Genomic DNA, 18,588 nt, shown 5'->3' on the forward strand with positions numbered 1-18,588 from the left:
CTTGCCTAGCATGTGCATGCCCATGCTAGGTTCAATCCCCAACCTTAACAAGGAGGAGGAGGAGGAAGTCACCAGATCAGGATGTGTAAGGAGAGAAGGAGCGTGTGGGTCCTGTTCCCTTTCCCATGTCACCTCTGGCTCCCTCCTCATCTGCTCAGGGGCACATTATCTCCTCGGGACAGGTGGGGAAACTGAGGCTCAGGAGTGGGGAAGAGGAATTTGAGCCCACAGATGATAAATTCCTTCTTTCAGACCCTTCCAGTCGGCTCCGTGGTGTTCTCTGTGCTGGCTACAGACCCAGACACGGGCTCAGCGGGTGTGGTGAAGTACTACATAGAGAAGGTGAGTGAAAGTCTGAGGGAATGGTTTTTGAGAGTGTATAACCTGATTGCTCCTTATGGCCACCAGGGGGCAGCATCTCCGCGGCCAACCAACCTGCAGGGTCCTAAGAATCAACAGTGCTGAATCCCTGCTGGTCCCTCTGGCCTTCCCACCCCACTTCCGCAGGCACCTCACTTTGCTCCGTTGCCAAAAGAGACTTCCTGCTTTGTACCTCACCCCTACTGAGCCTCTGATGGAAGCTCAAGTCTCACCTCCTGGTAGCTAACACACTTCCAGCTTCACAGGAGAGGAAACTGAGGCTCAGAGAAGTCCTCGGTCTTGTCCGAGGGTATATAGACAATCAGGGTTGTGTGAGTTGTTTATCAGCAAACGGCTTTGTTAGTGGTTGCTCCACTTCCTGCTTTGGCTTATCTATTGTCTCATGGGATCCTTTCTTCAGCCTCAACAGCTCACTTCCCAGAGTTGGCAGCTGAGGCTTGCAGAGGTGAAGGTTGCTTGACTGGTTAATGGTAGAGTCAGGATTCGAACCCATGTCCCCCTGAGAAGGGTCAGTGGGTGGAGCAGCACTGTCCCTGGAGTTTCCAGTCTGATTATGTCTTCTGCTAAGGTCATCCCTAGTACCCTGGACAGCAAGCATCTCTTCAAGATCCTGGAAAACGGCTCCGTTGTCCTCAATGACAGCCTCAGCTACAATAACAAGAGTGCCTTCTACCAGCTGGAGCTGAAGGCCTGCGTGAGTGGAGGTGACGGAAGGCAGGGCACACAGACCTGTGGCCCTGGCTCATGAAAGGCCTTCTCCCTGTAGGACTCAGGTGGCCTGTTCAACAACACCAACGTCACACAGTGCTCCCAGCCCATCTTTCCGTTCATCTCAGTGATTGACCAGCCAGACCTGGACCCCCAGTTTGTCAGGGAGTTTTACTCGGCCTCTGTGTCCGAGGATGCACCCGTGGTGTGTGCTGGGCACCTGCAGGGTCCAGGGTGGGCATGAGAGGCAGAGGAAAGGCTCAGAGGCACTGACTGGGCCCCTTTCCAGAACACCTCGGTGCTGATGGTGCAGGCTGTGGATGGAGACAGAGGCATCAATGACGTGTTGACCTACAGCATCTCCAGTGAGGACCCAGGGGTCCCTGGCTGAGGCTGGATCAGGAGAGAGGGTGGGCGCCCTGTCAGAGCCCCTGGAGGCAGCTGCCTGCCCTGTCTCCTTATAGACTCCACGAGGCCTGGCTGGTTTGCTGTCGGGGATGATGGTGTCATCAGGGTCAGCAGCCCTCTGGACCGTGAGCAGCTCCGGGAGGAGAATGAGGAAGTGCAGTTTCAGGTCACGGTGAGTAAGGGCTCCCCGTGCTGTCACCTCACACCTTTGATCTTATTATTTCTGAACACCGATTCTCTGCACTCTGGTCTCTGCTCTGTGCTTTAGGCCACTGAGATGAACCTCAATATCTACGGGCAAGAGGCCAAGGTTAGCACATGGGTCACACTAACAGTGTTGGATGTCAATGACCACAAACCGGAGTTTTACAACTGCGTCCTCGAAGACTGCTCCTTCACCCCACAAGAGGCCCAGGACACTTTCACTGCCTATGTGGACGAGCATGTCTCCGCCCGCATCCCAATTGACAATCTCACCATGGTGGCCTACGACCCAGACAAGGCAGGCACAGCGGAAGGGGGCATGGCAGGGGAGGTTGACAGGTAGTAGCTGGGAGGGAGGAGGGGAGGCAGGAAGGTGATTGGTAGGAGAGACGATGGCGGGGTGGGAAGTGGGAACTGGTGGTGATACTGGAAATGCTGGGTGCTGCTGAGTCGTGGGTAATAATGTGATCCGGGCGATAGGATACCTCCTATCAGGAGGGGAAGCAGTGCCGAGTGGGGGTCGGTACTGGCTGTCAGGTCGTGTGGAGTGTGGCTTCTGGTGGTGCTCGCATGGGGTGGTCCGTGATCTGGGGTGATACTGAGTGTTGGGAGACACTGGGCGAGGCTGTGTGTTGTGTCCAGAGCGTTAGGTTGGAGGGGAAGTCTGAAATAAAAATTGGTACTGGGTGGTAGGTGACGTGGGTGAAGCTGAATGAGAAATAACCACGGATGGCGCTTGGTAGCATTAGGTGATACGGACATAGCACAGAATTTTGAGTGGAGGATGGTATGAGGTGTCTTTGGCTAGGTGGATGTGTTGAGCTGGGGTTGGTGTTGATCCCAGGGTAGGATGGGGTACAAGGTGGTTGTTGGATGCGTGGTGAATGGTGGCTAGTGAGGAAGGCCGACAGAAACCCCTTAGGGGAGTGAGGAGAGGTGACCAGGCCTACAGTCATGGCCTGGGACCTGCAGTGCCATGGGAGAGCTTCTGATGAGGCCACATATGCAGAGACAAGTGACCAGCCCAGCCTGTCACCTCAGTCTTCTAGGAGCCCTCTTCTTTGAACAGTCATTGGCCAGGGCTTTCAGAGACAAGAGCCTGAGGCTAGGGACCGGGCAAAAGATGTGAGGGGGTGAGCTGTGGGGGGCTGGGGCTCCTACTCTACAGTCCCCCTTTACAGGGCAACAACGGCACCTTCCTGCTGTCCCTGGGGGGCCCCGATGCTGGAGCCTTCAGCGTGTCCCCTGGACGGGCAGCAGGCTCAGCCGACGTGCAGGTGCTGGTGAGAAATTCAGAGATGGTGGACTATGAGAACAAGAACGTGATGCTGGTGCAGGTGAGGGGCGCTCTGGGGTGCTAGGGAGAAGAGCCCGGGGGGCAGTCAGGCCCCAGTACTGCAGCCTCCTCTGTGCTCAGGTTGTGGCCACTGACTCAGTCAGCAAGAAATCCTCCATTGCCACGGTGACCATCCATCTCACAGACATCAATGACCACAGGCCCACCTTCCCTGAGAGGTCATACAACCTCAGCCTGCTGGAGGACAGTGCCACAGGCACTGTGGTCACCAGCAGCATTCATGTGAGTGACACGAGATGTGGCTGGCCAGGCTGGGAGGCTGCTGTGGAGAAGGGAAGATCTGGGAACTGTGGTGTGGATCCAGATGTGAGAAGTCCTCCCTTTGTGCCAGGGGGCAGGACAGCCCTGTCTCCATGAACTGCACGGTAGGCAGCAGGTGCCATTGTGTCTAAACTGCCTCCTCTCATCCCCCGCTTCACAGGCTGAAGACCCAGACACGGGTGAATGGGGCCGCATCACCTACAGCCTGCTCTTAGGGAATGGGTAAGCTCTGAGTGTGGCAGTGGACACAGGGGAGTGGGCGAAGTGGGACACAGGCCCACGTCTCTGTCTCATGAAAGGGCTGGGGCAGCCTGAGAAAATGTGAGTTCCTCAGCTACATTTAAATCTCAGAAAAACATGAGCCGGGCCTGGTGGTGTATGCCTATAATCCCAGCACTCAGGAGGCTGAGACAGGAAGAACACTGTGAGTTTGAGGCTGGTGTGGGCTATAGAGTGAGCTCAGGGTCACTCAGCCTAAAGTGCAGTGTAAGTCCCTGTCTCAAAAAAAAAAAAAAAAAAGTAAAGAAAAGCAATGAACCATTTAAAAAATGTGTTTGTTTTCTGTTCCTGTAACAATACTTGTTTGTTGACTTTTTTTTTTTAGACAAGTTCTTGCTATGTAGTCCAGGCTAGTCTTGAACTCACTATGTACCTGAGGGTGGCCTCGAACTCATGGCAGGGTCCTCCTGCCTCAGCCTCAGAGTGCTGGGATTACAGGCATGTGCCGCCACTCTTGGTTCCTAAAACAATACTTGATGTTGTACACTTTTTATAAAGAGAAGTTTAATTAGCTCACAGTTCTAGAAATTGCAGAGCAGTCAAGACCAGAGTAGACAGACAGCATCACTAGAGGCAAAGTTCCCAAGAGCACCCCGAGTCCGGAGTGGAGGGGCCCTGGAAACAAGTTCCCAAAGGGCCCCGCCTCATCTTCCTGTTGTCACACTGTGGCCCACGCTTCCTTTAGGACAGGAGGCGCACGCTCAAATCTTGTCTGAACCATAGCAAAAGTGTGTTAGAAATATTGTACAGTGCACACCAAAATATTTGCCATTGTTTATCTGCAATTCAAATTTGAGCATAAATGTGTTTGCTAAATCTGGCTGCCCTGAGCAGGGCAGAGGTCTTTGAGGTGGATCCGACCTCAGGGACAGTGACAGTGAAAGATGGCATGCTGCTGGACCGGGAGAAGCAGGCTGTGTACTACCTCACGCTGCAGGCCACGGATGGCGGGGGCCTGTCCGACACCACCATGCTGCAGATCTATCTGCTGGACGTGAACGACAACGCCCCTGTGGTCTATGGCTCCTACAACATCTTTGTCCAGGAGGAGAAGGGCAATGTCTCCGTGATTATCGAGGTGCAAACTGGCCTAGACCCGTTGTGTGTGTGTGTGTGTGTGTGTGTGTGTGTGCCAAGTTGTGTACCAAGCTGTGTACCAAGTCTGGCTCTGAAGTCATGCTGGTTCAGGGTAGAGTCAGGGCTTTGCTGTGTGGCTCTGGGGAAGTCACTCAGTCACTCTGAGCCTCTGTTTACTCTTCATAAAGTGGAGATCATAGTATTTACTCACAGGCTTGGGGATAATGAGAAAATAAAGTGGTCAGTTATAGGCTTGGCATGGAACAAGCCTTCAAAAACATACTGCTCTGCCAGGCCCGGTGGTGCACGACTGTAATCCCAGCACTGAAGGATGGGCAGGGCAATTGCAAGTAGGAATCCTGCCTAGGCAACTTAGCAAGACCCTGCCTCAAACTAATAATGAACAGGGCTGGGAATGTTGCTCAGCCTTAGAGCACCCTGGGCACGATCCCTAGAACCATAAAACAACAAACTGCGTCTGTGTGTGTGTGTGTGCAGTACTGGGGTTGAACGCAGCCCTTGAACGATGTAGGTCAGCGCCTACCACTGAGCTACCTCCACAGCCCTTTTTTTTGGTACTGGGGATTAAACTCATGACCTCGTGCTTGCCAGGCAGGCCCTTATGCCGCTGAGCTAAATCCCTGGCCTTCCACAGCCCTTTTTAAATTTTTTTTTATTTTGAGATAGGGTCTTGTTAAGTTTCTAAGTTGCTCAGGCTGGCCTTGAACTTCTGATCCTCCTGTTTTAACCTCCTGAGTAGCCGGGATTACAGGTGTGTACCACTGTCAGCTTTTTAAAAAAATTTGGCTGTGATATACTTTCCCATGTCCCCTTTTCAGTAGCATATCAGCTCCATAAAGAAGTCCTCTTTCTTACAGCTTTCTTCCCAGGGCTTAGATCAGGACCACACACGTAGTAGGTGCACAGTAAACGATTGTGGGATGAATGGATGACTCAGTGCTGAAGACCTCAAAAGGGCTCGCAAGTGGTGGTCAGAACCTCTTAGACAAGAGCTCAGATCACGAGGAGGGCAGGAGCTGCCCACTGGCTGCAGGCCAATTGCTGCCCCATGGGCCAGTGCTGGGGGCGGTGAGATGGCCAGGTAGGGCTGGGGCAGGGGGCTGATGCCAGCACCTGCTTCTCTGCCCAGGCCTATGACAACGATGAGCGAGACACCAACAACAGCCGCCTAGTCTTCAGCCTGCTCCCCGGGCCCTACAGCCAGAACTTCTCAGTGGACCCCAACACAGGGCTCCTGAGGAACGTGGGGCCGCTGGACCGAGAGGCCATTGACCTGGCCCTGGAGGGCCGCATCGTGCTGACCGTGCGCGTGTCTGACTGCGGCGTGCCTCCCCTCAGCACTGAAGTCAATGTCACCATCACTGTGGAGGTATGGCCGGCCTTGTGGACTGTGTGGGTCGAGTGTCCTGGAGCAGGTGGCCGGTGGGCGCCTCCGGCATGGCTGCCTTTCACTCCCCTTGCAGTGCTGTGGTGGGCTGGGCGCCTCGCAGATGGGCTGCCTGGCCACGCGGCTCTAGGCTGTCACTCACCTCCCTGGCCCTTTGGTTCTTCTCGTGTACAGCGAGGGTGGCGACAGTGGGAGGACTGAGTTATTTAGTGGAAAGTGTGAGACCACAGAAAGCACTCAGCATACATTAGCTCAGTCAGCACTCAGAGCCCTGCCTGAAACCCTCGCAGCTCCCCGCCAGCGTTCAGAGGCAAAGAGCAAGGGTGGAAATCAGCACTGATGGGATCCACTGTGCCTCAGGGCCTGAGAGGCAGGGCTGGTTATGAGGGTTTTATTGATCAAGAAAATCAGTCACGGAGCAGTTCGGTGACTTTCCCAGAGTTGTGCAATGGGGATTTGAACACAGTTCTAAGGCTGCTACTGGCCCGCCAGGCGGCCTCCTCTGGAAAAGGATTGTAATAAATGTGTGCCTCTGCAGTGGCCGTGGTGTAGATCGTCCCCCTAGGGTTGTGCAGTCTGCACCACTGCACGTAGCAGCCTTGGGTCCCACTGAGTTGGGATTTGCCACTCTCCTATAAAGATCAGAGAGGTGCAGCCTCAAGGAGAGTAGAGAAACAGAAGCTGATTTAGGGCTTGTTGGCCATCTGGGAAGCAGGTAGACCACAAAGAAGGAAAAGTGAAGAATTGCACTTATAAATGAGCGGGTCTTTTTACTTCGACAAGCTGGTCTTCATTCTGCCCTGCACATGGGGACTGCTGTCCCATTTCCTAGATGAAGACGCTGAGGCCTTGAGATCAAAGTCACCCAAAAAGCAGAGGTAGGGATTTGAGTCGGAGCTGCTCTCCTGGCCACTTCGGTGAGTTAGGATGCTGTGAGAATGCACCTGGCCAGGTGCATGGAGCTGGCAGTGGCAGTCTAGAAAAGCACTATCAGAAAGTACATCTCAGCCAGGTGTCCCAGCACTCTGGGAGGCTGAGGCAGGAGAACTGCAACTTCAAGCTCAGCCTGGGTAACTTAGCAGTTTGGCAAGATGTTGTATTAAAATAAAAAAGGGACTGAGGATGTAGCTCAGTGTGCAGGCCCTGGGTTCAATTTCCAGTACTTTAAAAAGCAGACACACAAAAACCCGAAACCCCAAAGCCCACACATCTCAGCTGGACATTCTTTAGTCCAAGCTGCACAGAGGGCAGAAGGCTCAGCAGTAGTTTGAGGACAGCCTGGGCCACAGAGTAAGATGAAAGAATGAGGAGAGAGACAGACAGACAGACAGACAGACAGACAGACAGACAATGAGAATACATCTCACTGAGAGGAGAGATTTTTGTTTTCTGAATGTCTATTTTATAGTATATAGGAAAAGATGAGCCTCCAGCCTGACCAGGAAGGCTGGGACACTCAGGACCCTCCACACTGGTGCCAGTGCTGGGGGCCGGTGTGATGGTGGTGTCGGCCTCGTGCTGTGACAGTGGTAGTGATGGCTCCAGCCAGGACTGGAGAGGGAGGTGAGTGCAGAAGCAGCTGGCACGTCAGAGGACAGGACCAGTGTAAGCCCTGGCTCTGCCTGGGCACAGAGCTGGTGCTGTGGGTGAGACGAGTGCAGGAGATGCAGGAGGGAGGAGGCAAAGAAGGAGACTGGGGCCGCAGAGCCGTGGAGCTGGTGCCAGCACAGTCCATCCAAGAGGCGGGAAGTCGAGCTGACCCAGACAGACATGGGTGGGGACCTGGAACCAATCAAGAGTTCTGAAGTGTAGTCCCAGAAACAGAAAGGAGGTGGAGCTTCCTGGTTACCCAAACAACTGCAGGAGACCCCACACGCAGGCCTCTGAGCCCCAGGCAGTGACCAGGGCAGGCTCCTTCCTTTCAAAGGCTGTTTCTGCCTCTTGGAAGCAGCCGATCCTGTCCGAGGAGACACGGAGAGTCCCTACTTCTGTCTGTGGCAGAGGAGTCACTGGTTTCTTGATTAGCGCTGGGCAGGTGAACCTTCAGGGCTGTCTGGGCCCCTGGGACTCAGATCTGCCTCTCCCTGCAGGACATAAATGACAACCTGGCTGTCTTCACCCAGTCCACCTACCAGTTCTCGGTGAAGGAGCAGGATCCAGGTAAGCCCTCTCTGGGCACTCAAGCCCTAGAACTGGGTATGGGTGACTGTCAAGATTAAATGAGAGTAGGCGTGCAAAGTGCTTCATGAAGTGCTGAGTATTAGTAAGCACTTTATTAATTGTTATTTTATGAGGAATTATAAGGGAAAGTGCACACTTTGGAGCGTGTGTGTGTGTGTGTGTGTGTGTGTGTGTTTATGGTGCTGAGGCCTGAGCTATGTACCCAGGCCCCTTTGAAAAAAAATTTTTTTGAGACTGAGTCTTGTTAAGTTGCTAAGTTGCTAGGTTGAGCTTGAACTTGCTTTTCTGCCTCAGTCTCCCACAGTGCTGGGATTAGAGTATGCACCATCATGGCCCACTTCAGATGTGTTATTTTTGTCTCACCTCTGATACCAAGTAGCAATAACAAGCCTATGAACAGCTACACTCAGAGGACACGCCTGGGTGCCCTAGTCTTATAGGCAGAGGAGGCCTCCAATGACCTGGCCAGGGTTTCTTCAAGCTCTGTCCCTTGTCCCCAGGAGCACTTGTGGGCATAGTGGAAGCCCGGGATGCAGACCAGACAGAAGCCAACAATCGCATCAGCTTCGTCCTGTCAGGGACTGGTGCCAACAACTTCATGCTCCGAGGTGTGGTGCTGGAGTTTGGGGTGGCTCAGGGCCAGCTCTGGCTGCCCTCAGATGTAAGTCTGGACTACGAGGTCCAGGACTTCTTCCAACTGGTGGTGAATGCTGAGAACCCAGGTCCCCAGGAACTCGAGGCCACTGCAGGAGTCAATGTGACTGTGGTGGACGTGAATGATGAGCCGCCCACCCTGGATGAAGCCTCACTGCAGGGCATCTCTGTGGCTGAGAATGGCACCCAGCATGGCGAGGTGGCTAAGGTGGTTGCCCATGACGTGGACAGTGGGTCCAAGCTGGAGATACAGCTTGTGAATGTCATCTGCACCAAGGCCGGGGCTGACGTAGGCAGTCTGTGCCAAGGCTGGTTCTCGGTGGCAGCCAATGGCTCTGTGTACATCAATCAGAGTGAGGCCATAGACTACGAGGCTTGTGACCTGGTCACACTGGTAGTGCGGGCCTACGACCTCAACACGGATCCCCGCTTCCAGGCCTACAGCAAAAATGGTGAGGACCACAGGGTGGATGGAGCCCTGGGCTGGGCTCCACAGGTCTGGTTTTGACTCCTGGCTTTAGCGCTTCCCAGCTGTGTCACTGGCAAAATCCTCCTTCTGTCCAGTTTAAGGTTAAATGAGAACATGTATACGAAACATTTAGTCTAGTGCCTGGCATGCAATAAGCTGCTAATTCATGTTGTTATTTTATGAGGCAGCATAAAGCAAAGAACATACATGTACATTTATTTATACCCCACTCTGACACCAAATAGCAATAATAGCTATATTAATAACTAGCCTACACTGAGTCTTTATGAGAGCCAAGAACTATGCCAGACACAGTTTCCTCTTGTGCTCTGTGACGGAGTTGGAGATCAACCCTAGGATCTTGCTTTTTTCCCTTTTTTTTTTGTCTTTTTCCTTTTTATCAGTACCAGGGATCGAACTCACTACTGCCTGCTTGCAAGGCAGGCACTTATGCCGCTGAGCTAAATCCCCAGCCCCCAACCCTAGGATCTTGCTCATGCTAGGCAAGTGCTCTACTACTGAGCTACACACATGCGCGTGCACACACACGCACAGTGGTCAGGTGGGATGATATACCTAGTTTGGCTGGACCCATTCTGGCTCACAACTCTTGCTGTGTGACTTTGTTTTGTTTTGTTTTTAATTTTATTTTAAAGAGAATAAAACCAAACAAAATAAAACAGTATAAAGCCAATCAAAGGCTGGGGATTTAGCCCAGCTCAAGTACTTGCCTGGTAAGTCCAAGATCATGAGTTCGATCCTCTGTAACAAACAAACAAAACCACAAGTAAGTAAAATAAATAAAATGACAGAACATAAAAACAAATAAAGCCAATCAAAACAGTGAAAGTGATACAGGACTTCAAAACAGGATAACAGGAAATCATCAATGGCTACCATAATGCCTCTTGTTATCTCAAAATTGGTGCCCACACCATCAGACATAATAGAAACAACAAAACAGAACAGAATAAAACTCAATCAAAACAGAACATTGAATAAAACAAAACAGTAAAATGGAACAAAACAAAACAGAACAATACTGAATTTCAAAAACAAAACAGAAGGAAATCCCCCATATTTGCAATATTGCATATTGTTATCCTAATAGATGCTCAGACTTCCAGGTTTAGGCCTGCAAAGGCAGTCAAACAAAACAAGCATTAAGCTGTTTTTGTAGTTCAGTTGCTAGCAACTCAGCCTGTGTTTCTCTGAATCAGCTGGCTGCTTGTGGGGGGAGGACGTAATGGTTTCCAACTTGTGGGCCAGTTGGCTCATGGGAAGCGTGAATTGGCCTCTTGTTTCTCCTCTGGGGCCCTGCATGGCCTGCTGTGTGATTTTGCAAGCTGCTTAGCCCTCTCTGAGGTGTAGGAATGATGCTCCCACCCACTCAGACCAGAGAAGGCCTTGTAAGGGTCAAGGAACCAGGGAGGGACTGATGGGGCGATGCCTGGAAGGGAGGCTGTGGAAAATGTGACTAAGGCCTGGGCTTTTTGGGTCAGGCCTTGGCCTGAGGTACAAGAACTCTGAGCCAGCTGACCCATCTCCCTAGGAAATCTCCCCATCACCATCGAGGATGTGAATGACAACGCACCCTATTTTCTACCAGATGATAGGACTTTTGGTAAGTGGCAACCCAGTCTTCATGCTGCCAACACACATCTCCCTTTGGGTACCCCTCATAGACTCACCTTCAGCCCACAAAGTCCTTAGAAAGAGATAAAGCGCTCTGAGTCCACCTCCCCCAAGGGGTGCAACTGGAAGGGACATCTGAGTTTTTTATTCCTGCTCTACCTCATCAGATGACTGGGCCTGAGCCAGGTCCTCCCTCTATCGGGCCTCAGTTTCTCCATCTGTACAATGGGAGGTAGATGACTTGCTAGCTACCAGCTCAAGTATAACTGTCATGGGAGTCTCTTTTGCCAGATGCGTTGAGAGCAGGTTTGAATTTTGAAGGCGGGAACCTGAGCTGGGCTTGTGGGCAAGGCAGACTGGGTAGGCACTGCCCAACTGCATAACCCTTTCCTGTTCCAACCTGCAGTGATCATCCCGGAACTCGTGCTACCCAACCAGCAGGTGGCTTCTGTTCGGGTGAGTCTTTTGTCTTTGTTGGCCACGTTAGGCTCGGGAGACACAGGGTTGAGGCCCTCAACTTTATACTGCCCGCTAAATGTCTCAGCACTAGAAATGATGCACTGTGATATATGAAAACACAAACCCCAAGACAGAAACAAACACCTGCCTAATTGATCTGATCAAATTTCACTAATTGTTCAATTTGGTATTCATAAAAATTTCATGACCATAAATACCACTTTTCAGGCTAGACTTTTCTAACTATGCTAAAACTTTTGAGCATAATAGAGAAATCAGAGCCTATTTTAAATTAAATGTGTTCTTTCTAGTTAAATAATTTCCACAGCAAAATTATAAAAATGCATCCAGTTTGTTATGGTGTTGGATATGGGTCAATGCCTATGCTGTGTGGGGTGAGGCCTCCCTCAGGGCCCCAGAGCTGGACCTAGGTGCGCATCTTCTCGATCTACCACACTTCTGTGGACTCAGTTTCTCTCTCTGAAAAGCAACTGGTGGTTCCAGAAGGCAGAATCTGGGTGCCACCTATAATGCCAGGGAAAGGACATGAGTGTACCTAGGAGACAGGTATAGACAGGAGACGGCCAATCTAACAGCCAATGAGACAAGGTCTTTCTTTCTTCCTTTTCTCTCTTTCTTTTTTCTCTTTCTATATTTGTTTATTTACTTATATATTCATTTATTTAGTTAGTTATTGTCTTTTTCAGATAGTTCAGGCTGGCCTTGAGCTCACTTTGTAGCCCAGGCTGGTCTCAAACTTGCAATGGTCCTCCTGCCTCAGCCTCCAGAGTGCTGGAATTATAGGGTCACCATGCCTAGCATCTCTCTCTTGGTATCAGAGATGGAATTCATGATCTTGCACTTGGCAGGCAGGTGTTTGTGCCACTGAGCTAAATCTCTGCCCCCCGCTCCCCGGTTTTAAGACAGAGTCTTGCTATGTAGTTCAGGAGCCCAGACTGGCCTCAGATTCACAGTGATCCTCCTGCCTCAGCCTCCCAAATGCTGGGATTAAAGGTGTAGTGGTACCACCAGGCCCAGAAAGACAAAGTGTTTTTTGTGAGGCTCCAGTTTCATTTCATAAAATAGGGATAGAAATTCTCTCTTCTTGGGTTCTTTCAAGCCATAAAATAGTCGCCTAAGCCTGGGCCACTTGGACTCCGATGTCAGGATCGTAGCTGTGGCTTTGAACACTTTTTCTTTAATTGGAAACTCAAACAATACCTATTTGTCTTGAACAGTAATGTCAGGGAACTCATGTGTGTGGTACTGTATTTTTCTCTGAAAGCCACTAGAATAAATAAGAACATTTTTGCCCCTGCAGCTCCTGGCCTTCTACAGGAGTTCTTACATTAGTAAGCCCTGAAAGGAGGGATGTCAGAAGAGGAAGTGCACAGTAGGTGCTTAGAAGTCCAGGTGTCGGGGGCTGGGGGTTTAGCTCGGCGGCATAAGCGCCTGCCTTGCAAGCAGGCAGTCATGAGTTCGATCCCCGGTACCGATAAAAAGAAAAAAGACAAAAAAATAAAATAAAATAAAATAAAATTTCAGGTGTCTCTGTGCTTGTGACTGAGTGTGTGTGTGTGCATGTGTATGTGGTACTGGGGACCTTCACAAGGCAGGATTGCTAGCTGGGGTCCAGGGACAGAGATTCGTCCAAACTTCAATCTGCAGAGCGAGCTTGCTCTGTTACAAACGTGTTCAGCAGCATGGCACACCTTGGATAACCTTGTGCTGGTTAAGTAGATCAGTCTCCCAGGCCCCAGCACAGCCTCATGCCCCTGCTGGGGACGGGAGGTCCTTGGCCTGGCCTGACCTGACCCCCACACATCATCCCCTGTTCCCAGGCTAGAGATGCTGACTCAGGGAGGAATGGGGAGATCCAGTTCTCCATTGTCCAAACGGATTTCATCACTAAGGATGGAACTAAGACCCCTTTCCAGGGCTTCCAGATCACCAAGTCCTCGGAAGCCGGCGTGTTCATTGGCAGCATCCTGTAACTTTGGGCAGCTTCTGGCTGGGTGTGGGGTAGAGCTGGGACCAAAAGAAGGTGCAAGACAGTAACTCACCTGTGCTGGCAGGAGTAAAAGTGGGTTTCTGAGAACCTCATCTTGCATTCTGAGATTGAGTATACGCCCCTCCCCCATAGACTGGTGACCAACCTGGATCCCACCATCCAAGGCACTTACCAGGTGACAGTCAAGGCCCAGGACATGCCTTCAGTGGGTCCTCCACTGGAAGCCACAATCTCCCTGAATGTGAGTACCAGTGCCCGCTCTGGCCCCGGTGCCCTGTGCCAGCTCCCGGGTCCCCAGGGCCTCGTCTCTCCATGCTCTCCTCCCTAGCTCTTCACAGTGGATGAGGGTTACCGCGTGAGGCTGCAGTTCTCCACAGACAAGGTGGACGTGGGCACCAGCGTGGAAGAGATTAAGGCGTAGGTCTGGGCAGGGAAGAAGGCATCGGGGGAAGGATGGGAGGCTTGTTTCTGACAAGAACTAGATGGAATATGTCTCAACCCCGACCCAACCTTGACCTTGTACTTCTTTTGGGCCTGGTACCCACACTACTGTTCTGAATGCCATCAAAGGCCCTGTCCAACCAAAGACAGAATGAGGCGTAAACACAGCTGTCACAGACAGTTTCAAAGGCTGGGTACTGCACAAGCACACTGCTTGCTAAGCTGCAAATCCAGCCCCAAGGAAAGGTTTCCTCTTCTAATTTGCACAAAGGTGCGGCCTGCTTAGCCGCTGTGCTGCTTTCTTATTCACCCAACTCCTGATTCCACTGGCACAGCCCAGGTCAGAGGCCTGGAAAGCCTGTATCCTAGGCGTCTGTGACACCTGCCCCTTTGTAGGGCCCTGACCCAGGCGACCAAGACTTCTGTCTACGTTGTGAACATTCAGGACCTAGACTCCTCAGCCAGGTGAGTGCCCTGTCCACGGTGGATGACAGAGGAGAGACACAGTAGCAGCAGGGGCTGCAGGTGGCTCCAGGCTGCTGACGCTTCCCTGGCCCTGTTCCAGGGTCCAAGCCCGCTCCTACCTTGACGCCTACTTTGTCTTCTCCAATGGGACGGCTCTGACACTGAATGAGCTGAGCTTGTGAGTGGGACTGGTCCTTGGGGCTGGGCAGGGCTGGGCAGGGAGGCAGGGGACGCAGTGACCTTTGCGTCTGAGCGGGGTTCTGTGGCCAGGATGATCCGGGCAGACCAAGGAGCACTCACGCAGCTGCTGCAGCTGGGGCTGGTGATGCTGGTGAGTGGACGGCAGGTTGGAGGGAGGGGGAGGGGTGTAGACACTTCTGGCCACCCTCAGGCTCCTTCTTCCGCAGGGCTCCCAGGGGAATCAAGAGTCCGACCAGCCAAAACTGCTCACCGGTGTCATCATAGGATTGGCAGGGGTTTTGCTGCTGGTCCTTGTGGTCATGGTCCTGTCCATTGTGTGTATGCGGAAGAGGTACTGCTACTATTGCCCCGTGTCTCTAGCCCTCCCCCTTCCTCCTTCCGAGACATGCAGGGCTTGGAGTAGAGAAAGTTGGGGTTTAGACATCAGGTGTATGTGTGTCCCATTACCAGTGACCTGTTGTGAGACTTGGGTGAGTCCTCTCCCGTCCCTGAGCCTCAGTTTCCTCATTTGAAGAATGGGTACAACACTAGATGCCCAGTGTGATGCCTGGCCCACACTATGAATTTATAAATGCTGCTACGTTCCTTTTCCAGCAGTCAGCAGTCACATCTGGGGTTGAGTTTAGGTTCACCACCAGCTGCCTGCATGGCCTCTGCAAACCGCTTCCCTTCCTTGGTTGTTCCTTCTGTAAAGTGGAGTTTACACAGTCATCTGCCAGAATGGTGGTGAAGCCACACTGTCGAGGCCTCCAGCAGGCAATGGGTGGGTGTCCAGTGAAAGTCTGACTCCTCTCCTGGTTCCCTGCAGCTACCACAGGAAGATTCGGGCTATGAAGGCCAGCAGGGAGGCTCAGAACACTGCGGCGGGGATAGTGTCTTCAGCCCCTGCCATTCCTGGGACTAACATGTACAACACTGAGCGGTGAGCAGGAGTCCCAGGTAGCACAGCTGGGTGAGGGGGCTGAGGGCCACAGCTGCCTGACCAAGCCTTTTCTCCAGGGCCAATCCCGTGCTGAACCTCCTCACCAATGACTTGGAGTACCTTGATTCCTCCAATGAAATGGACTTGGACTATGTCAGGTGAGGTGCCTGCCCTTCACAGTATTGACGGTGATGATGGCTGTGGTGGCAGTGGAGGCGAGTCATGGAAGTCACGACAGTGGTGATTGTACTGTAAGGGTGGAGGAGGCGGAAGGGCCCACAGTTAGGGAGGACTGGGCCTCCCAACAACCCTGGCTCCACCATTTTCCCCACAGTATCAATTCCCTGGACGACAACTCTGTGGACCTGAATAAGAACAACCGAGAAACCAAGGTAAGATGGGAGAGAACTTCTGACTTGGGATCCTTCTCCAAAAGAATGGGATGAAGGACAAAGTGAGGAGGGACCCACTGCTGACATGGGCAGTCTCACCTGGGTGCACCGGGCCTCAGGAGGCCCCATGCCTTTGAGTGAGGTTCCATCCCACTTCCCCCTTCACTCATCACTTGGTCCTTAGGGAATGATTCCTGCCTCAAGCTCTCAGTTTCCTCATCTGTAAATGGGGATGAGAACTTTAATCTTGCAGAGTAGCAGTGAGGATTAAAGAGCAGGCATAAAAGCATCTGGCATGAAACAATTGCTTGGAAATCTGGCTCTGTTCTTTTCTGGTCTTTGTGTAAAAGTTGGTGGGGCAGGAGGAAAGATCTGGAGAAGAACACACAAAGTCTAGCAAAGGAGAGAAGGTGGCTCAATAAACAGTACTATCATTTAAAAACGTTAACTAGGTGAGTTAGAGGAGTCGAAGAGTGTGCAGCCTGAGCAGCTGTTTAGAAGCACCTTGGGAACTCTTTAAAAATGCCAGTGCTCAAGTCCCACCCGATTCTAGTGGCCAAGGGTGCAGCCATTCCACAGTTGTGTTGTCAGAATTCCTCGGGAGATTGTAAGGTCCACGCAGGGCTGAGAACCCCTGCAGCTGGTCAGTGGGCTGGGAGGGGACTCCAGAAACACAGGAACAGCCACCTCTCCTCCCACTGGCATAGAAGCTCTCCAAAGGTGGCAGAAGGAGACGCATGGGTGAGGTTCTGTCAAGGGACAGAGCCACCACTCTCCCTGATCCAGCCCCCTCTGGGTCCCGAGCTTGCCTGGTGCCCATCCACTTGTCCCCTCTGTCCTGAAGCTCCAGCTGGCCTCATGCTTCAGTCCTTATTTTCCTGCGAGAACTCCTTGCTTGGAAAGATTTGGGCAACCAAAGCCTCTCGAGTTTAAAATGCCAGAATGTTACACCGGGATCAGGGTGTCTCACAGTGCAAAGAATCTGACAGGAAGGGCTCCAAATGGGCCTCCAGGAATGGGAGTCATAAGTGGCAACCAAGGCCACCTCTGGGCATGGCTCATCTCTCTGGAGAGATCAGTGGAGGTCTTCATGGGTGGAAGCAGACAGTCTTGCTATGGAGATCAGGGTCTCCCAAGCTCAGGCTAGGCCTGTGGTCTGGGAAAGAGCAGGAGCCGTGAGAGAAGTGTGGACAGGGGAGCAGACCAAGTCACAGAGGGATTTTAAAGCCAGAATAAACATTATACTTTGTTCAGGAAGGAAAAATTTCTGAGCAGTTGCCTTTGCCCGCTCTCCTGCAGTAGTGGGTGGGTCTTGGAGGCCTTTGGCAGACCCAGGGGGCCACAGGGACTTCTCAGGAGCCACCGGGCCCCCTCTCCTTTGGCTGGGTGGGAACTGAGATGAGGTCTTTTCCCACCAACCCCTGGGTGCTGTGACTTTCCCAGGAGCTCCATAAATGTGGTGTGAGAGATTATCAGTTCCTACCTTTCCCAGTAATAACCAACAGGGAAACTGATCCCCACAGAGCGGGTGCTGAGTTGGCTCGGACAGCACTCAGGCCTCTGGTCTTGGGGACCAGATCATATTACCCTGGATAGCTCTGCTCCCTGCTTGGGACCAATAACAAGGGCTGTGTTGGTAGAATATTCAGCCCCTCTGGGGCCCCTCAGATGTTCCACTGTTTACCAGGGACTGGAACAGCCCCAGTCTGGAAAAGGCCCTTGGAGTGCCTTAGGGCGGGTGGTGGTGCCTGGGGCCCTGGCCCTGTGGGTGTCTGCAGCAGAGTAACTCAGCCAGGGAGTCTTCCCTCCCCCGCGAGGTGTGTGTGGGGGGAGGTGTGTATGTGACTGGCAGGATGCGTGTGTGCCCTGTCACAGGGAAACGAGGAAGAGCAAGGTAGGAGAAACATGGAAGTGTGTACCACGATGAGTTGACAGTGGGGTCCGGGCTGAGACATGTCCTCCTGCAGATGGCAGAAGGAGATGCCAGAGTCAACCAGGGCAGCCCTGGACCATGGTCAGGCATTAGATCTACAAGATGAGTGGTCCAAACCTGCTCTGCCCCTTCCTGACCAGGACAGTCCTCTGAGCATGCTTCATATAACCTCCCTTCCTCGGCATGGTGCCTGCCGGGTGCAGAGAGCTCAACTATGATGGACCGCCTCGTTGGTACAGGACACAGGCCTGGATGATACTCTGGACTGGGCAGACCACCAGAATGCTGCTCTGTGGGACAGCCAGAGATGATCCCAGGCCTACCCCTTTGTCTGAGCTCATCAGTGCCACCGTGGCCAGGGCCACCTCTGGGACATAGCTGCAAAAGACTGAGGTCCCAAGAGGGGATCCCAGCTGAGGCACCATCTAGTCATGGGCTTGAAGGCCCAGTTGCACTGTCGGGCCTGGGATGATCACTCCATCATCGACCCTCCCTGTTCCCCCCAGCAGCAGTCTCCGAGCAGCACACCAGAACCACACGCAGAGCCTGAGCCCCTGAAGGAGGTGCTGTCAGGAAGAAAAGCAGGTCTCACGGGACAGCATGGGCAGAGCTACTCCTTCACCAACCCTGGCCTGGACACCTCACACCTGTGACGGAGGCCCCCACCCAAAAACCACACCCATTCTTCTCAGGATATAATAATATATAATATTGCTTTGCCTCCTGCTTTTAGTCAATCACT

General features: G+C 52.5%; 1 protein-coding gene across 4 annotated transcripts in view; it reads left to right on the forward strand.

The window, feature by feature from the left end:
* The window catches only part of Cdhr2 (cadherin related family member 2), a 36,602-nt gene extending 18,036 nt beyond the window's left edge, over positions 1–18,566 (forward strand). For 3 of the 4 annotated variants that reach the window (XM_063230823.1, XM_063230827.1, XM_063230825.1), the window contains exons 7-32: positions 253–342; positions 950–1,075; positions 1,148–1,294; positions 1,379–1,454; positions 1,554–1,669; positions 1,766–1,999; positions 2,883–3,038; positions 3,119–3,280; positions 3,480–3,541; positions 4,433–4,676; positions 5,826–6,065; positions 8,174–8,243; positions 8,765–9,370; positions 10,940–11,011; positions 11,429–11,478; positions 13,323–13,471; positions 13,625–13,733; positions 13,821–13,909; positions 14,330–14,398; positions 14,499–14,576; positions 14,669–14,729; positions 14,806–14,930; positions 15,408–15,521; positions 15,599–15,679; positions 15,856–15,913; positions 18,353–18,566. In XM_063230823.1, the coding sequence (XP_063086893.1) occupies positions 253–342; positions 950–1,075; positions 1,148–1,294; positions 1,379–1,454; positions 1,554–1,669; positions 1,766–1,999; positions 2,883–3,038; positions 3,119–3,280; positions 3,480–3,541; positions 4,433–4,676; positions 5,826–6,065; positions 8,174–8,243; positions 8,765–9,370; positions 10,940–11,011; positions 11,429–11,478; positions 13,323–13,471; positions 13,625–13,733; positions 13,821–13,909; positions 14,330–14,398; positions 14,499–14,576; positions 14,669–14,729; positions 14,806–14,930; positions 15,408–15,521; positions 15,599–15,679; positions 15,856–15,913; positions 18,353–18,499 (3,531 nt within the window). In that variant the 3' untranslated portion in view covers positions 18,500–18,566. The remainder of the gene's footprint in view (positions 1–252; positions 343–949; positions 1,076–1,147; positions 1,295–1,378; positions 1,455–1,553; positions 1,670–1,765; positions 2,000–2,882; positions 3,039–3,118; positions 3,281–3,479; positions 3,542–4,432; positions 4,677–5,825; positions 6,066–8,173; positions 8,244–8,764; positions 9,371–10,939; positions 11,012–11,428; positions 11,479–13,322; positions 13,472–13,624; positions 13,734–13,820; positions 13,910–14,329; positions 14,399–14,498; positions 14,577–14,668; positions 14,730–14,805; positions 14,931–15,407; positions 15,522–15,598; positions 15,680–15,855; positions 15,914–18,352) is intronic. The other variant, XM_063230826.1, reaches the window with a different exon arrangement.
* Positions 18,567–18,588: the final 22 nt, after the last annotated feature.

Source organism: Cavia porcellus, unplaced genomic scaffold (genome assembly GCF_034190915.1).
Source record: "Cavia porcellus strain 051 isolate PalLab524CR breed Dunkin Hartley unplaced genomic scaffold, mCavPor4.1 scaffold_19, whole genome shotgun sequence".
NCBI classification, from domain to species: domain Eukaryota; kingdom Metazoa; phylum Chordata; class Mammalia; order Rodentia; family Caviidae; genus Cavia; species Cavia porcellus.